The sequence below is a fragment of the Colletes latitarsis genome, chromosome 7 (genome assembly GCF_051014445.1).
Source record: "Colletes latitarsis isolate SP2378_abdomen chromosome 7, iyColLati1, whole genome shotgun sequence".
Classification (NCBI taxonomy): domain Eukaryota; kingdom Metazoa; phylum Arthropoda; class Insecta; order Hymenoptera; family Colletidae; genus Colletes; species Colletes latitarsis.
In genome coordinates this window covers 13,913,630-13,931,940 of record NC_135140.1, presented here as the reverse complement: position 1 = coordinate 13,931,940, position 18,311 = coordinate 13,913,630, and the positions used below count along the sequence as shown (strand labels likewise).

The 18,311-nt window shown below is 40.2% G+C and overlaps 1 protein-coding gene across 1 annotated transcript; it reads left to right on the top strand.

The window, feature by feature from the left end:
- The first annotated feature begins 13,074 nt into the window (after positions 1–13,074).
- Positions 13,075–16,441, top strand: LOC143343795 (bleomycin hydrolase-like). The gene is made up of 4 exons (XM_076769037.1): positions 13,075–14,185; positions 14,731–15,047; positions 15,124–15,951; positions 16,019–16,441. Exons 1-4 carry the CDS (start codon positions 14,176–14,178, stop codon positions 16,232–16,234), a joined length of 1,371 nt encoding a protein of 456 aa, XP_076625152.1. The 5' UTR covers positions 13,075–14,175; the 3' UTR covers positions 16,235–16,441.
- The last annotated feature ends 1,870 nt before the right edge of the window (positions 16,442–18,311 follow it).

Genomic DNA, 18,311 nt, shown 5'->3' with positions numbered 1-18,311 from the left:
AAATTATTCCTGTCGCCGGGGGGGGTGCTCGATCGTCCTTATTTCTATTGTGTAGCCAGGCTTGTTACGCGAACAGTTCACAGTGGAAGGAAGTTTCTTGGTCGCTCTGGTTCGCGATCCGCTGAACGAAACGCGCTGCAAACTTTTACACGCTTTCGAAAACGTGGCTAATAACACCACGGATTTCGTACGACCACTAACACACTTCTGCTAGCCTAGGATCGAGGGATCAAACCAATAGACTGCCAATAGCCTTTTAAATTGTTCGAACGATCGGAATCGCGAAGGATGGAGAATCGAGGGAAAAATAAGAGCGATGGTGGCGAGCGTAGTTGTCGTGGAAGGGTGTAGAAAGCTTGAAAAAGTGAAAGAAATTAGTAAATTTATACGAATAAATGGAAAATTCGATTTTTCTGAATCATGAAAAACTTTGGGATAATCTTGGTCTGAACACGGAGGTACATTTGGGTCGACTAAGGGCAATGAAACCCGGCTCGTTCAAGCTCTTTTGGGCAGATTCTTGCCTGTTCCTTAGTCGAGTTATGATGCCATCAATCTGACGCGTTTAACGGGTCAGTTTTGACAGGCTATCGAGTGGATACGTTAATAGTGAAAGTAAGAAAGAGATTAGGTATTGCGAGATGCTGTGCGATAGAAACATAGGATGCATTGAATGCAGCTATATTTGTAAAATAAATCAAAAGGCTATAGAAAAAGTTGCGATAAATTAAGAAAACTAGAAACCACTGTCATTAGAGTAGGAATGGGATAGGAATTCGACACCGTTAAATGCAATGTATGCAAAGGGTGGGATCGGTCTAAAAAACTGGGAAATCTACCTAGCAAACTAATGGTGGATCAAGCAATTAGAAGAAGCAGACAAGGCAAATTTAGGAGACAAAAGGCATAAGAGAACCAGTCACAATGGAAATAGGATAGAAATACGGTAATGGGAAGAAATTTAAACCTAGAGAAGAAAATTTGGTAAAGAATAGTAACAGCAAGTAGAGAAGAAATAGAAAAAACATGCTCGATTTAGGGTCTCTTGCGAGTCCCCTTATTCCCATTAAAAACCAGATGTCCAGATCAAACCTTTATGTATTTATCTTTATTGTTTGCATCCACATTCCTGTGGTGTCTTCTTACTTGATTTTCCCTTCCTGAAATTGTCTTATGCCTCCACCCACTAAAGGTAGATATACGTATACGTATGCTTTAAGCAACCAAAGTCATTATTGTGCAATTACAGTAGAAAAGAGTCAGTATTTTTATACTCTTTTTCTAGTCGTGACTCGAGCATTCCAGTATCTAGTATCAGCACTTCCATCCCCTTAAGTATCAGCTTTTGTCTTCAGCCACTCCCCTGGCGAAAGCCAGATTTCACGATGGTGGAATTACACGGTACATACGGATTTATTTCCTTCAACGTCCCGTCTTGAGAACGATTCGTTTTAGTTGCAGAGTGAAAAGTCCCGTGTCGAAAATGAAACAGTATAAATATCAGTTTCGTAAAAATTCATCTTGATACGATGAACGACGAGTAAAAGGTATCGAGAGAGGAAGGTCTCCGGGTTGTTTCTTAATTAATTACCGGTCTGGGCGTTCGATAATGAAAATGCCCGATAAGAGAGTTCGAAAAAGTTGCGTACGCGAGTGTTGTCCGGGTTACGTGTGCGTTTGAAAGGTTTTTTGGGGTCATCGACCCGACGAATATTAGGGTACCTACTGTTACGTTATGTTAGCCCTGTCACGATGTGTGACTCGAAGCACTTGAACCATTAAACTTTCCTTGAGCTCAAATCACGCGGATGGTTCTCATATGTGAAAGCAACGGGGGAGGGATCGACGGGTACCGCGGATCGCTGTTCGAACTTTCCTTCTTAGAATTATTTCTTTTCCGGCTCGTAAAAGTCTTGGTCGCGTCGGCGTTTATCAGGAGCGACGCATCGAGGACACGCACACGTTTTTCTCGTGGAAACGTCAAACGATAGGAAAGTTCGGTTTTCCCGGGCGATTCATGCTGCTCTGATAATACCGGAAGGCGCCGATTGATTGGAAACCCCACAATGGATTCCACCTGATGCGAGCACGGAGAAGCTACGACCTGGCTATGGCGTCCTGGTGTTGAAAAAAATTGGCCAACTTTTTTTTCCCCCACCACGGTCGTTTTTCCGTTCGAACGATCGCGGCTTCGATGGAAGGACGCGAGCACGAGAGAGAGAGAGAGTGAAAATGAGTCTGAGAAATGAGGTAAATGTATAGTATAGATGTTTGATTCGATAGAGATGGGGAAAATAACGGAAATACCCGTGACAGAGAACCGGAAAGAGCGTTGGAAGGCAACGGAATTGAGAAATAGATGAGAACAAGTGAATTTATTGAGCAATCGAAGCATGGAAAAATGACGAATGTGAGAGATAAGTGCAATTAAGTGCAACATTAGAGCCAAGTTGAATAGAGATACTGTTGGAATAGGTAGGGTTATGGGACGTATGATTGATTAAAACGACAATAATTACTGGTAGAATTATTAATGCTTTTTATTTGATACGCTAAGGTATATCTAAGAGATCTGTTAGTAGACTGTGACTTCACCCGCAGAAGAAAGGCGAGAGTGAAGCGCAATTCGCCCTAGCGACGAACTCTTATCTTCGTATAATGAACACCATGAGTTCGTAGAACCCATGGCCAAAACTATAGGAAACTCCAGACGTAAGATAGTAAGACGGTTAGGAAATCCAACAGATACAATGCAAGAGAATATGAGAAAGAAGAATTAAGAATGTTCTGATACAACAAGTTCATATTATTGTAAAATGGCGTTACAGTTTCCAGATGCGGAAACTCTGTTCTGGAATAAACGAACAATTCGTCATTTCGGTATCAAAGCACGGAAAAATGAGGAATGTGAGAAAGGGAGACAAGTGCAATTAAGTGCAACATTAGAGCCAAGTAGAATAGAGACATCAATGCTCCGATGCAACAAATTCGTATTATTGTAAAATGGTGTTCCAGATGCGGAAACTCTGCATAGGAACCTGAAACTTGATACTTGAAACCGGAAGCGTACGTTTTCACGTATCGTAGACCGACCGTGGCAACAATTGGCGCTCGTTTCGTTGCTCTTTCCTTCCATTTCCGCGAGAGACGGTCGAACACGATGGGATCCGGTGAAGGGGGTTTTAGGCACGGTTAATTTATCTGGAAGCGAATCGTTTCGGTCCGCAGCCAGCATGACGGTATTAGGATAGCATGAACGGCGAGCTGATTATTGGATGACATACAAAAGTGTTAGGGAAACATAAATCTGGGGATTTTGCACGGGTTAGTGCACACGGTATTGAACGGAATGCGCAAACGGGGCGAGGGTCCCGGGGCTTTAACGAGCAAACGAGCCTGTGACAAACGAATCAGTGACAATTCTGGACAATACAGGAGTAAACAAGGGGACCAGGAGAATATAAGAAGCGGGAGGATCGGTACGGTCAACGAATTATAGGGTGCAACAGCCCTGAGGGGTGGCACGAGTCGGGTTCATTCTCCGCCAAGGGGCGGTTCGTAGGGATAATTGATTGGATTCGTGGCCGTCCCGGTATTCAGAGTGGTTTTCTCTCTACGGTGTGCGTACGCGTTGCACAGTCCGGATATTTGCCATGAAAAATCGAACAAAATTATTTTATTCGTTGAAATTCAACGAGGAAAAGATCATTTCGGAGGATAGGATACTTTGAACCATTTCTATTATCGAAACTAAAATTCCTATTCGATCGCTCTTAAAGAGGAACATGCTAAATTGTAAAATTTCTTGATGTATTTTTAATGATATACATATTAAAAATGCCTTTTTTCTGTTTAGAAAACATACATTTATCATTGTTCTGTTCATTCGCGTATACTGAGCTTGGAACACTTGGAAAGAATTGTTTAGATTACTGACATACGTACGAGATGTTTACGCTGTGCTAGAAATATTTTATATTTACATTCTCGTGTGTGTATTCTTCGTTACCATTAAATGATATCTCCATTACGCGATGTATCGCAGATAGGAATATAATTTCGACTTTTCTTGGGGAATACTCCACCGTGAGTTGAACGAATTCGATAAAATAGTAGTCGAAAATATGTCAAGTTCGTAATGTAAACAAGTTTCCTGGAAAGAATTTCATTGTTAATCGCTTGCTTTATAGAGAACCAACGAACGTGAATGACTGTAAAACATCTAATAGAACGAAGAAACAACTAATTTTTGTTGTATCTTGACCGTAAAATTTTATGAAACACGACGACGCGAGAACGTACAACGAGAGTTTATTTTCAAATATTAATAACAAGGTAAATATATACGATAGACAAATAAAACCTGTGTGAAAATGCAGTACACATCTACGTGGATACATACCTGTTTGAAAGGCTTGAATGTCGAAAGAATTTATGCAATTCCCATAAACGTAAACATGGCTCGTACACGGACGATATTTCACATCATATTTCAAAGTCTCTTAACTTCACACGAACTACTATTACAGTATACTATTTCACACAGGACATTCAAAAAGGAACATTCCTCGAGTATTGTTTGGATTTTCAGAGCAAATACCCTGCTGTCCATTAAACGGTTCATCAAATACATTTTTAACAATCATAATATATATCCAAGCTTGTCTGTAGATCCGTGATCTTGTGTTTCAAAAGATATCACACGATGATAAAACACATAGAAAGCAATTGACGTGAATCTGGTACAAATTATCATCCGTGATAAGTTACTTTTCCGGTTTGCAGTGAATATATTATCGTGTACGAACGTTTAATTATTAGAATAAGAGAAGATGCAGGAGCCGCGGAGTACGAGCGAGAAATAATAGCTGAATCGCGATCGAACCTTTCTGAACGAAATATTACCGGGTACCTTGGACCGGAAAGGGTTAAGGGTTAAAAAGGTGCACCTATACCACGTCTTCTGGGCGTACATCAGCGACGCCACGCAGATACAGCTAACATCTGGGCGTTTCCGTCTTGGAGCAGCCTTCCATCCGTGATTCCGGGTGCCACGTGTCTCACGAGGACCGTGCAACCTGTTCCCAAGAATGCTGGCGCGGTGTCGCGAGAACGGGAACAGGACGGCGGGATCGCGGATCGATCCGTGGCCGGAGATCGGTTCGGTTTTACAAAACGGATGCTCGTCAACGCGAGAGCCCGCGATTCCGCACCGCCTCTTCATGTCATGGTTCCGCCCCGCGAGTTTGACGGCCTGCCCTCCGCGGGAGCCGCCCCCGCTCTTTGAACAGGAACACAGGAACACGTAGGAACACCGCCCCCGTTACGCGACGGGAACGTGAACTCGCTGAACTTGACCTTGGCTGCCTGGCGTTTACGACGCGACGCGCGGAGAACAATATTCCCGACGACTCGGTGGCTCGCGAGTAGCGATGGGACCGACACGGATCCACGACGAACAATTCCATATCGCGGTACTTGACGCTTTAATGGCCGCACGTATCGCTCGAAGACCAAAGTGAGACACACGAAGATGCTAGGAATTATACATGTAACCTCAACAAACGTAATAAGTTGAATGCACGATGAATCGGCGACTGATACAGTAGATCACGCACACGTGACAGCGGCCGTCAAGGTGTTAAGGGGGGAGTCTCATGCGAATGATAGAAAATTGAACCATTTTTCTTAATTTTTTTTGAGGGAAATGTTACATCCGACGTTATGATTCGTTTTCGCAGTTTACTTAGCTATCCTTTGGGAATGAAAAATAATTTTTTTATTGATTTTTATTGACTTTTAATGTCGTCATCGCGTCCACAGTGAACATGTGTTTAAACACTGGCTCTTAAGATTGACTGACTCGTATACACCTAAGAATAGTATTAGAATTTTCGAGAATATTAGCGAGATCTTTCGTGCGGTATAGAAGTCGATATTTGGATTCAAATGTTTTTTAATAGACTGGATCGTTTACGATTTACAAGCGCTAAGGTTAACCCCTTGCTCTACGATTTCAAGTCCGATAGTGTGGGCCCAAAATTTAAAGAAAACTGCCTTCGAGCCATTCCACGGTAGCATATAGTGTTTACATTTGGTCTGAATACCTGACCACGAGTCTCACGCGTGATAATTAATTTTGGTCCGAGTACCTGACCCACGAGTCTCACACGTGACTGTAGAGCAAAGGGTTAAGGAGTTGACTTCCTCCATCGAAAACTAAATAGTTGGGTTTAACGAACGTTTGTGCAAGGGTTCGTGAAAAAATTGACGCGTATAGGTGGTCGAATCCGTATTGACTGAAAGAATCGAATGAAAAGTTACTGTGGAGGCGATGTTAATGTATCGAGTGGCGTGGCGCGCCAGGGGTCGGTAGGCTGGCGAATCGACGGGGCATTCTGGCATGCGTGAACAGAAGGTTGAAACCCCCGAGGGGTGGAGAACGTTGCAATGAATCGCGCGCATGGCACATTGCGCAACAGTAGGATATTCGCCTTAGCAGCGATCCCACTGTGCATCGATAGGCAGATACTTACGATGTGGGAGCATGCGTGGCGGGTTACGAGCGTGTGCGTGACAAAAGGGGGTTGCAACGCGTGAATACCATGAAAACGAGGGCAGGGTTCAGAGATGGACCGGCCTCGATGGTGAATGAAACCAATTTCGAATTAAGGGGCTTTCACTGTAAAACGCGTTATTTTCTGTTTCCTTTGGTATCTTTTTATATAACGAAACTATGCAACTTCTTGCATCGGCGTTTTTCGTATATATTTGTTACTCTTTAACGTTTACAAATTTTTACGACGAGAAACAGTCAAAGTTAGTTAGTCAGCCGTTCTGTTTGTTTGGAACAGAAAAACAAAAAAGATAATCAGAATACATTTTTCTACAGCAGGTACTATAAGGACAGAAAAAGATTGATAATTAAAGAAATTGCAGCGTTTTGAAACGTCGATTTTTTGTTTATTTTTAAAAATAATGTCAAGTAGACCTTCAGATATCATGGCAACCATCTGGAGAAATGTGGTTTCGAGAAAAACGCATTTAAAGTTCTAAATACGTTCATCGTGTTCCATAAATACTAAATAACCATCTACCTTAAAAGAACCTAACGTGGGTATCAAGATAATTATTCTGTTTGCCCTTTAAATCTTTTTATATAGTACCGACAAGAACATGCAACTTTCTTTTGCCACTTCGACTTTATCACTTGTGATACAGTCACGAAATTCAGCTTCTTTTTGAAGTTTTCCACTCGTTCTTCGTTTTACAGAAAGCAATGAAATCGCTCCATTTATCTTCTGTTACAGCCACAAATTATAGTCTCATTCTCTCTGCCAAAGGATTTTCTGTTCCTCGATGATCGATGCACGCAGATACTCTTCTGCTATTACTCTTCGAATTTTTCGTATCACTCACTGTCACAACGTTACTAAAATATTCAGAGAAAAACTGCGTAACCGACGATACAATAACGCTGAATATCACGCTAGAAACTAACAAAAGCAAATCGTACATCCGGTGTTCATTCAAGTTATCTCCCCTGAAGTGTTCATTTGTTTAGTACACCGCGTGGCGTTCAACGACCGCAATCTTGCGTATATGCTATTCTCAGGTGATTTTCGATCTCGCCTAGTATCTTTCTAAGTATCTTTATCGATACGTGTATCTGTCTTTCATCTTGTCCAACGTGTTTCATTTGTTACCTGGCGGGAGCAGATTCAAATAGGATTTACCTAAACCACGCATGCGCGAGAGATCCATACTTTCGTAGGGAGAAATCGTTTACGAAGGATCGCGGCGAAGAAAGGTGAAGAGGTCGGAGGACAACGGCCGAGCAGCTCCGTGGAACCGTTGATAGGGGACAGATGGTCGCACGAGGTTGGACGAAAGGGCCAAGCACACGCCAGTCGAAAAAGGGTGCGACCTTCACTGGCCTCGGCCAGCCCTCGGGGAGACCGCGCCCACGCATTTTCAGCAGGATCGCAGCAGGTAGTTGGAGCTCGTTTGGCCTTCGAACCTCTTTTCCTTCCGTCTTTCCCCGCTAACGACTCTCCGCCCCCCTCCGAAGGGCCATCGACCAGAATAGTAGTTATTAGGGCCGTCGAAATTCACGAATACTCGAACAGCTCCGAGTTGGAACCGATTCGAGAGCTCGAAAGTATCGAGTGGCTCGATTGGAATGTGTTGGGATTTAAATAATCGAGCGTCCTCGACGACTCCAGTTCCGAATATGTGCACGAAAGCCTAAAGCCAGGTGTTCAGGGTCGGTACTGGGACGTGACTTCTCCGCTGTCTTTGAGGATTAGAGGCCTTCGAGACATTGTTACTTGACTAATTACGTTACGGTCATTAAGGTATCTCCAAACTCCACAACTTGGAATCCTTGGAGCCCTTCCTCGCCTCAATAACGATTGACCTATCGTAAACCCGCGTTGTTGGGCATTTCCTAAATAGTTAATAACAGCGAGTGTCTGAATTGAGCATGTAAGTACAGAGCCATGAGGCTCGCTCAGCCCTACCGAGGCATGATATTCCTATACCAGTGATGTTAAGGAGTTAAACTACTGCGAAGGTTTGCGAGACCTGGGACTACAAGCCCTCTCAATGACTTGCCATATCATTGAGGTGAGGTAGTTCAAAACCACCTCTTGACTCCAAGCCATTACTACACTATAAGAACTTTTGTTTTAGTGTCTTTTTATCCTGGAACCATGGATTCCTGTCCCAAGACCGTACTCGACCCATATTTGCTTAGCCAGAGCCCTCTCAATGACTTGCCATATCATTGAGATGGGATAGTCCAAGACTCCCTCTTGATTCCAAGCCATTACTACACTATAAGAACTCTTATTCTAGAGTCTTTATATCCTGGAACCATGGATTCCTGTCCCAAGACCGTACTCGACCCATATTTGCTTAGCCAGAACCCCCTCAATGACTATATCATTAAGATGGGGTAGTCCAAGACCCCCTCTTGACTCCAAGCCATTACTCCACTATAAAAACTTTTATTCTAGTCCTTTTATCCTGGAACCATGGATTCCTGTCCCAAGACCGTACTCGACCCATATTTGCTTAGCCAGAGCCCCCTCAATGACTATATCATTAAGATGGGGTAGTCCAAGACCCCCTCTTGACTCCAAGCCATTACTACACTATAAGAACTTTTATTCTAGAATCTCTTCATCCTGGAACCATGGATTCCTGTTCCAAGACCGTACTCGACCCATATTTGCTTAGCCAGAACCCCCTCAATGACTATATCATTGAGATGGGGTAGTCCAAGATCCTTTCTTGACTCCAAGCCATTACTGCACTATAAGAACTCTTATTCTAGAGTCTTTATATCCTGGAACCATAGATTCCTGTCCCAAGACCATACTCGACCCATATTTGCTTAGCCAGAGTCTCGTTTGGCGGCAATGTCGTTGCCCAGCGTCCACCGCTTGGAAGAGAGGTTGACTCATGTTTTGGGGGCCAACGAGAGGTGCAATACCTCCCCCACAACTTTGGACACCGAAATAGTTAATAACAACGCAACGTTCTCGCTCACCCCTGCATGGTCTACCTGGACACTGGACAGCAGGGTGGGCGGGAATGTTACAAATTGTTAGGAACCGCCCTGCCAAGGTGACGACGATGAGGATTGGCTTGACCAACCCTCCCTCCGGTAGGCAATGTTCGTCGTTGTCACCTTGGCAGGGGAAACCGAGGTTTCCCTATGGGAGAAATCAGTACGGAGAGTTAGATTAATTTCGACAGAGTAACATCTTCGATATTTAGTCTCCGCAAGAAGTCATTTCTGCGTAACAGAAGGTACACGGTTAAGGAGCACAGAGTGTCATAAGCATCGCCCACGACAACATTTGCAAACACATTCGAATATTTGTTCGTGGCCGAAACACCAGGCGTTTATGGAGTAAATGGATCGATTCTAATTACGAAAACAGCTCGAGTAGACTGTCGAAAAGGACAGCGAATAAATTTGAGACACAAGAGGCTGTGGAATCGGAAGTGGAGGGAAAGAAAGGATCAAGTATTTATGCGTTTCATTAACCCGTTGGAAAGGAATACCTGCCCGAAATGCTACCAACCTAATACAGAACGTACCGTGATTTACTCTTGATGCTGCCTTTTCTTCTTTTCGTTCATTCGTCTATACTGAATCTGAATCAGCGACTTTTTGCACAATTTCAAAAGAACTTTGAAGTGTGAATCTCGATAGTAAACTGAGAATAGCTACGATTAGAATGGCATTCGCCCTTAGGAAGAAGAAGGCGATCTATTCTGTAGATATGATAGCACGTAAGAGGACCAACCATTCACCTAATAATACAGAGAATGATCTCATCAGTGACTTCATGAGTAAGGTGTGGAGGTGTTGATTTAACGAATAGCACTTTTCGTTGCATACAAAGCACCGACAAATGGAGGGAAGCGAGCTTTAAGGAAAGGCTTGATGTGGATCCTGGGCACATGGATATTTATTACTTTATTCACGCATAATCATTATCCTTGGTCAGCATAATAGGAGAAGGATATGCGAGTGATAGTGAGTCGAGAAGAAAATACGTCTGCTCGGACTGGGTATCGTAATTTCAGCGAACTTCATCCGCGAATCTTCGATCAACATAGCTATCGAATATGAGTTCCTGATTGCGGATGTATCGAAAACGATTCGACCTTCCCGATTCTGATATCTCGACCCCTCCCTCACCTCTTCACAGACTTGTAATGCATGTATTTCTTTCACGGGTAAAAGTGTACAAGGTATACTTTCCACGAAAATACTTAAGAAGCTTAATAACAATGACGCCTGATAATGATTTAATCATAAGAAGACCCGTTCGCGAAGCGCAGATTTTTAGGTTTAACCGTAGGATCGCATAAGGAGCTATTACAACAAATAAAATCGCTTAATGGGTCGTGTTTAAGGGATGATGATTCATATTAAAAGGAACACGATGCAGAAAGTGACGAGGGGCATACCTAGCATGAACAGAAGCGCATTTGGTGCCATATTACATGCGCAGTGTAAACAACTCCGTTACATCGGTGTAGCAGGAGAATAAAGCAGTCGAAGAGGTTCAAAGGCGGGAAACGTTGCGAATCAGAAGCACATATCAACGCGAAACGGATCACAGATCTCGCTTAAGGGATGAGACCACAGTAAAAACCTGAAACAAAACGTTCTCTTGCGATTCTTTTTGTTTGAACGGATGAAAAAGTAAGAGGATAATAATATTCAGGAATGTTATTAACCACGTCGTTAAGTGTTAAAAAAAAAAATATTTATTCAAAAATAGTGCAAAATGACGACGCTCGAGCCATTCTCGAGAGACGTGTTTTGAATTCGAGGCGCTCTGCGGCACGCCTGTGTAACTGACTTTGTATCTGATAAAAAACAAAAAATTTTCTCTTAATCTACATGAGTATAGCTAGAGAAATACGTAGACTTTATGTCGTATTTATTTCTTGTTTGTTCAGTTTCACTGCACTCGTAATAAATGGTTGGCTATTAGGAAGCTCGATACCGCAGTAGTTGCAATAGGGTTGTTCCAGTTCTTTGGATCAGGTAATCGTGAGTGACTTTGTTGTATCCTGTTCTTAATTGTAGTATTATGGGGATTGTTTTACAGTATTTACTATTCAACTCCATGAAGCAGGTTTCATGTTCTGTCTTTTTGGTTTTTTTGTGAGGTCTGCTAGTTTCCTGTTCGTTTGTGGTATTTTAATTGCACATGGGGCTACTTTCTTCTTGTTCGTGCTCCAGTACAAGTGGTCTGTTGATTTCGAAGACTTCCAAAGAAATTAAATTTTTTCAAGCATACTATAAATGGTTTATATTGTTTTAAAATGATTTGGAACTGTTCGAGTTGTATCCATTTTATATTCCACTGTATTATCGTCTTCATTTTGAATTCTAAGATAGATTTTCGGAAGATTGGATATTATATTATTTAGGAAACCATGGTTTAAATTTCCTTCTGCTTTCTACTTCATTCTGAAAGTTCTCCCAGACTATTTCTTTAATGTTGTTGGTAATTTCCTCTATTGGGACCTTCGAGTCCTCATCTATCTCCCTCTCTACTTGCTCTTTAGCCAAAGGTCTGGATTAGGTATTTCCCCTTTCCCTTTAATCAATCTATTTTTTCAATTATTTTAATCACCCATTAGTCTTCTTTCTCCCTGCCTTTCCATCTAATATTTCCTTTATTATCCTTAATGCTGACAGTGAATCTGTTAGGATTGCAGTGTACTTTTTATTTTCATTTCTACCCTAAAAAATCTCTAGTACCCTCCAAATTGATAATGATGATTATGATTATGATTATGATATGTCAGATTCATATCTTTCACATGTCGTAAGGTAGGAAAGCAGAATGTCAAGGAGCTTCTGGTTATAGAGTAGTCGACATATTTTCGCCAAGTGCAGCATCTCACCATGGCAACACCCCAACAGCCATAACGAATTTCGCCTTACGAGTAAACTGTAAAAACGTCGTTTGTCTTTGATTCTTCCAACCGACTCCCGTTTACAGTTCAGTTATATTTTAGATAGACTTGGTTTATTTTGAAACAATCGATTTCGGATACTTCTCAAGCCCCGGATAAGTACGTATCGATACTTGGAAGAAATGAGAACTTTAAGGGATGAATCTACTTTGCATACACGCATGCTATCCTGATCGAAGATGTTTCGTATTACACGTGGTTGTAAGCTCTAAATACTCCCCCAAGATAAAATCGAATCGCTCGAACAGGCTGTTTCGGGGAAATGTGCACAAACGAAATATCCCTTCATAATTTCATGTAAAATTAGCATATTAATAAGAAAGACGGGGACAGCGGTCAGGATAACAGGACGAATTCGCAGGAGGATCATTGTCACGGTTCCTTCTTCCACTTCCAAGGAATCCTTCGCAACTCTTTCGTCTCTCTGCGTTCCTAATAATCGAGTCTCCGCATTTAGAACTCAATGGAGCGAATCTAATTGCAGTTATTAGGATAATGGTGGAGCGAACGGGAGTCGACTGCAGCCCGTATAAAGAGTCTTTTGACAAATTGATAGGGAGGATTAAAGAATTCCGGGGTGAAAGTGTGCCGGGAAATACAATACGGAGGTGGCGAGGATATAATTAGCGGAGGGTTTATTTTAGAGACAAGAGTCTGAAAAAGGAAGTTTCCCTGGAGTAACCTAACCTCCGGGGAAAGTGAGCGGGAAGGCAATGGGGAGGGCGAGGGGTGGGGCCCCTCGTAAAGAATGGAACAGCAGCGCCAAAGTTGCGCTGGTAAGCCGCAATGGCGGGAGATGAATATTACGCCGGGAGGAAGCGGCGAATAAGAAGCCAGGACGCGGGAGAAAGCGACGAATAAGAAGCCAGAACGCGGGAGAAAGCCCGGAACGAGACTCGCTACGATTGGTCGGTCAGAGAAAAAAAGCGGGACAAAGAGAGCACGAGAACTTTGACGTTGACAGGGAATACGGAAATGGTTGGGAGGGAAGTAAAAAATAGTGTTGTTAATTACTTAGAAAAGCAAATAGGTTAAAAAGAAAGGACAAACTCGTCAGTATGTTTTTTTTTATGTGAGGAAATCTTTAGAAGACTTCCTTCCACCTTTCCCCTTAGGAGTCCCCTAAGAAGGCTGTGTAGGACCTCTGCGAGGGTTAGGTCTGACACAATTGAGTGTGTCGAAGTCGACATTAGTAACGACGAACTTCCTTAGCATCTATAAGATAATAAAATGCTGGGGTAGTCGAGACTTGGAATCGTATGTCGATTATCGCGAGATCATGTTTAAGCTGTTACAAGAGCAAGAAGGAAAGACTCGCACTAGCGTTCTTTATCGATTTCCCGAAGTTGTACGAAGTGTCGAGCTCACGTATACGTATATACCTGCTATCCCCACCACTCCGTTAGACGCTAAGGAAGTTCGTCGTTACTAACGTCGACGTCGATGCATTCAATTATGCCAAATGTGGCCACACTTCTGTGTATAATAAAGCTTCGAAACTAATGTTGTTTGTAGTCAGAATTATTAATCTTCTCCTATCAGTCAAACGAATCTATAGATTATAAGCGTTCGTTTTCGCGGTCTTAATTCGTATGATACATAATTGGTGGATACCATCGAATTCATTGCAATTAAAAACAAATCCACCCCAACACAATGGCTACCTGTAAGTTGTGCTTGTATTTACGCTTATGTTTCTGGTTTTCATGTTATTTTTTTTGACGTAGAATTTATGATATTATAAAATTATTTACGGAAATATTACATTTTAATGAACGTTCAATTTTAGCACAATTTTTGTTCCATCACTTTCAGATGTTACCATTTATATGTACATACAGAATTTCGAAATGCAAACAATTTATAATACATTCGGCAATATAGGATGATATTTATTTAAACTTGCTATTATTTTATTACTTCGTCGCCAGTTGCTTTCAATATAACATTACTATAATATCGGTTTTCCATATTTCTCTGAACTATGCTGATCTGTACCTACTATTTATAATATAATTTAAGATATTTATCGATATTAAAAGTAGATAACAATTAGTTAAATCAATTAAACTAGTTGTTGACTATAAAATTTTGAATAATTTTATACATAAAATATATCGGTAATAACTCATAGTCATAGGAGAAAAAAGTTGGATATTACATTCTTGTTTCAATTAAGTTATAAATATCATATTTCTTTTTTTTTTCTAGCATCCGGTGCTTTAACAGTGGATGTCTTGCGTAGGTTACGTACAGTATTTTACGACAATCTGAATAATTGCTTAGCACAAAATGTATGTACAAGGATCAATCCTATAGAAGCTTGTATTTCACGAAAAGTATTGGAAGAGACTCAACACGTCTTCACCAATAAGATCGAAACAGAAGGGAAACCCATAACGAATCAAAAACGTTCTGGGCGGTGTTGGATATTTTCAATCTTAAATGTTATCAGAACTGCCTTTATTAAGCAATACAATTTGGATGAATTTGAATTTAGTCAAGCTTATTTATTTTTCTGGGATAAAGTTAATATATATTGCCAATATTCGATATATAAAGCTTAAGCATTTTATGGTGATTGACGTGTTAATTGTTTTGTAGGTTGAACGGTCCAACTATTTTCTACATAATATTGTAAAAAGTGCGAAACGAAATGAACCGGTGGATGGTCGTTTGGTATCGTTTCTATTACATGACCCGGTTTGCGACGGCGGACAATGGGACATGATCGTTAATCTTATAAATAAATATGGTCTTGTCCCTAAAGTCTGCTTTCCGGAATCGTACAGTTGCGAATCTAGTTCCCGCATGAACAGTATCTTGAAAAGTAAACTGAGAGAATACTCTAGAGATTTAAGAGATTTGGTATCACAGTCAGCATCCGAAGAAGAATTAGAATCTCAGATCATGAAACAAATGGTTGTAATTTATCGAATTATTGGAATCTGTTTGGGCATTCCTTCGGAGACTATCACGTGGGAATATTACGATAAATCGAAGAATTACAATTGTGTCGGTCCAATTACACCTGTTGAATTTTACGAGAAATATGTAAAGCCATATTATAACGTAAATGATAAAGTATGTTTGGTAACAGATCCGAGAGAATCTCATCCATATAGTAAACTTTATACGATAGATTGTTTAGGAAATGTAGTAGGCGGAAGACTCACGTTGTATAATAATCAACCAGCCGCGGTATTAATGAAATTATGCGCAGAAAGTATAAAACAAAATGAGCCTGTGTGGTTCGGATGCGATGTAAGCAAAAGATTAGTAGGGAAACAAGGTATAGAGGATATGAATGCCTATGATTTTGGTCTAATGTTTGGAACAGATATTCATGTTAATCTTTCGAAAGGAGATAGATTACTTTACGGAGATTCTATGATGGTTCATGCAATGGTATTCACAGCTGTTTCGATTGATGTAAGCTGACAAGTTCTACGAAAGAGTCTCGGTATTCGGGATATATTGAAATCCTTTTTATTTTTAGAACGACGGCAAAATAAAAAAATTCCGGGTGGAAAATTCTTGGGGAGAAGATCACGGACAGAAAGGATATCAATTATTAACTGCCGATTGGTTTTCCGAATTCGTTTTCGAAGCAGTTATTGATAAAAAATTAGTACCTGCGGATATTTTGTCTGTATTTAAACAAGAGCCCATTACCTTACCCGCGTGGGACCCGATGGGTACCCTTGCTCACTGATAGTAGCCGTAAGCTTTAATGTTTAAAAATGAAGATTTTTAATGAGTAATGTATGCATAAAACACTCAGGATTGAACATAAAATAAAATTTTAAGCATTCTGGTACTATAAAGTACAACAAATTAAGTATTTTATATAAAATCCTGTCACAATTCACATACGTACATTGTGTCTCAAAAATAATAAAATTTGTTTGATAAACGTGCATTTATCTTCGATACATCAATTTCAAATTACAAAATCACCAAACTGTGTCTTTAAATGAAAGCAGTGTATGTGTATATTATTCGTTTATTTATTTATTAATGGCCAAGAACCCTCGTGTCAATGCTATTTTGAAAAGTCGTATGTGTAAAGATCAATGGATCTAATGGCGTAGACATTTTCTGGGAGCTGGAACCATAAATGTCGTTAATATTTATATTCGACGTTGGTTCGAGCTGCGATACTACGATAGGTGTCTACGATTCCGAGTATCGTAGATGTATAATTTTGGGATATTGCTGGTCACCGGGGAATCACGTGCACGAGGCCGATAATTAATATCTAATTAAGTTCTTCGACCATTTTTCTACGCACCTTTTCACGTAATTAATTAGTAATAAACGATTACTGGAAGCGATAGTTACTCAAATCATCGCATTGAACATTCCAAAATACTTGGCGCCATCTGCGAAGGCGGGATTCTAAATGGCGCCAAATATTTCTGAATGTTTAACGCGATTATTTAAATAACTATCGCTTCCAGTAATCGTTTATTACTAATTAATTTCGTGAAAAAATGTCAGTAAAATAGTAAATGTTACTAAAATTAATTACACGACAAAATATTTGGCGCCATCTACGAAGGCGGGATTCTAAATGGCGCCAAGTATGTATTTCCGGTTCAGGATGTTTAACGCGATGTTTTTTCAGTTGATAACTCTGTGTATATATTTTCATACGAGTCTATGACTTTTTATACATCGACGAAATTGTTGTTTAATAGAAAGTCAATAGTATTCGTCTGAACTTAACGTGTAATTGGAAGTAATTTTACAATTGTCAATTTTCTCTGGTCGATGGCCCAACACGGGAAATTTATGGATTTTAATTAGTCTAAACTTTTACATGGGACGATAAATACGTAGATATTTAAAAGAAATTCGATTTGCTGCTACAGAGCATAATTTTTTGTTAGTTTAGTAAATTTCTGATTTGGCATAGTAACTTATAATATATGGTATTCATACAATACACATATATTCTGTATTAAAATATAAATCGTTACGGTTAGGAAGAATTTTCAATTTGATAAACACACTATTAAGTATTTTTTCAAAGAAGGGTTTGTTTTATAATTATTTCCCATAATTTATTGCACTTTCCCAAAAAGAGTACATTCTTAACATATTATCCAATCATGAATTGAAAATGTTATTACAAATTACAGATACCTGGAATGTCAAAATGAAAATAATAAAAAAACGTGCGATTGTGTGATTCTATATGTATCACTGGTTTAAAGACCAATTCTTATTGCTATCATGGGAAAGAAACGGTAATACACAATGTCATATGACAAACATAGTATCTAGCCTCTCGAGGCCAAAATCCTTATTAATTAGTCTCTTTACGATTAAAAACAATTGGACTTATTTCTAATTTGTCAAAGTATTCCCATTAGTTATGTTTTCACGTTTTCCTAGGCTCTGTTTTAACATTCTAATATGTCTAAAAGTAATAACAAATTAAGCATTGAAGAGGCCTTAAATGCAACTTGATTTTGTAGGGCTATTAAAAAGAAACTTGTAATAATATTTTTCACGGGATATTTTCCGTTTGTTTTAAGGCCTTTACAATACTAACTGTCAGGTGATCGACCACTATCTAGGAAAGATACCACTTAGTTACATATACATCTTTGAAGGAACGACATTGTATATTGAGCATTCATTTAATTCTACTATGCACCATGATGTAAAATTGAAATATTGAGCAGAATATTACCGTATCAAGTGAAATAGATAAAGCATCGAATGGAATGCATTAGGAAATAATTTGTGAAACAATTCCCACTTAAAACAAAGCTGACATT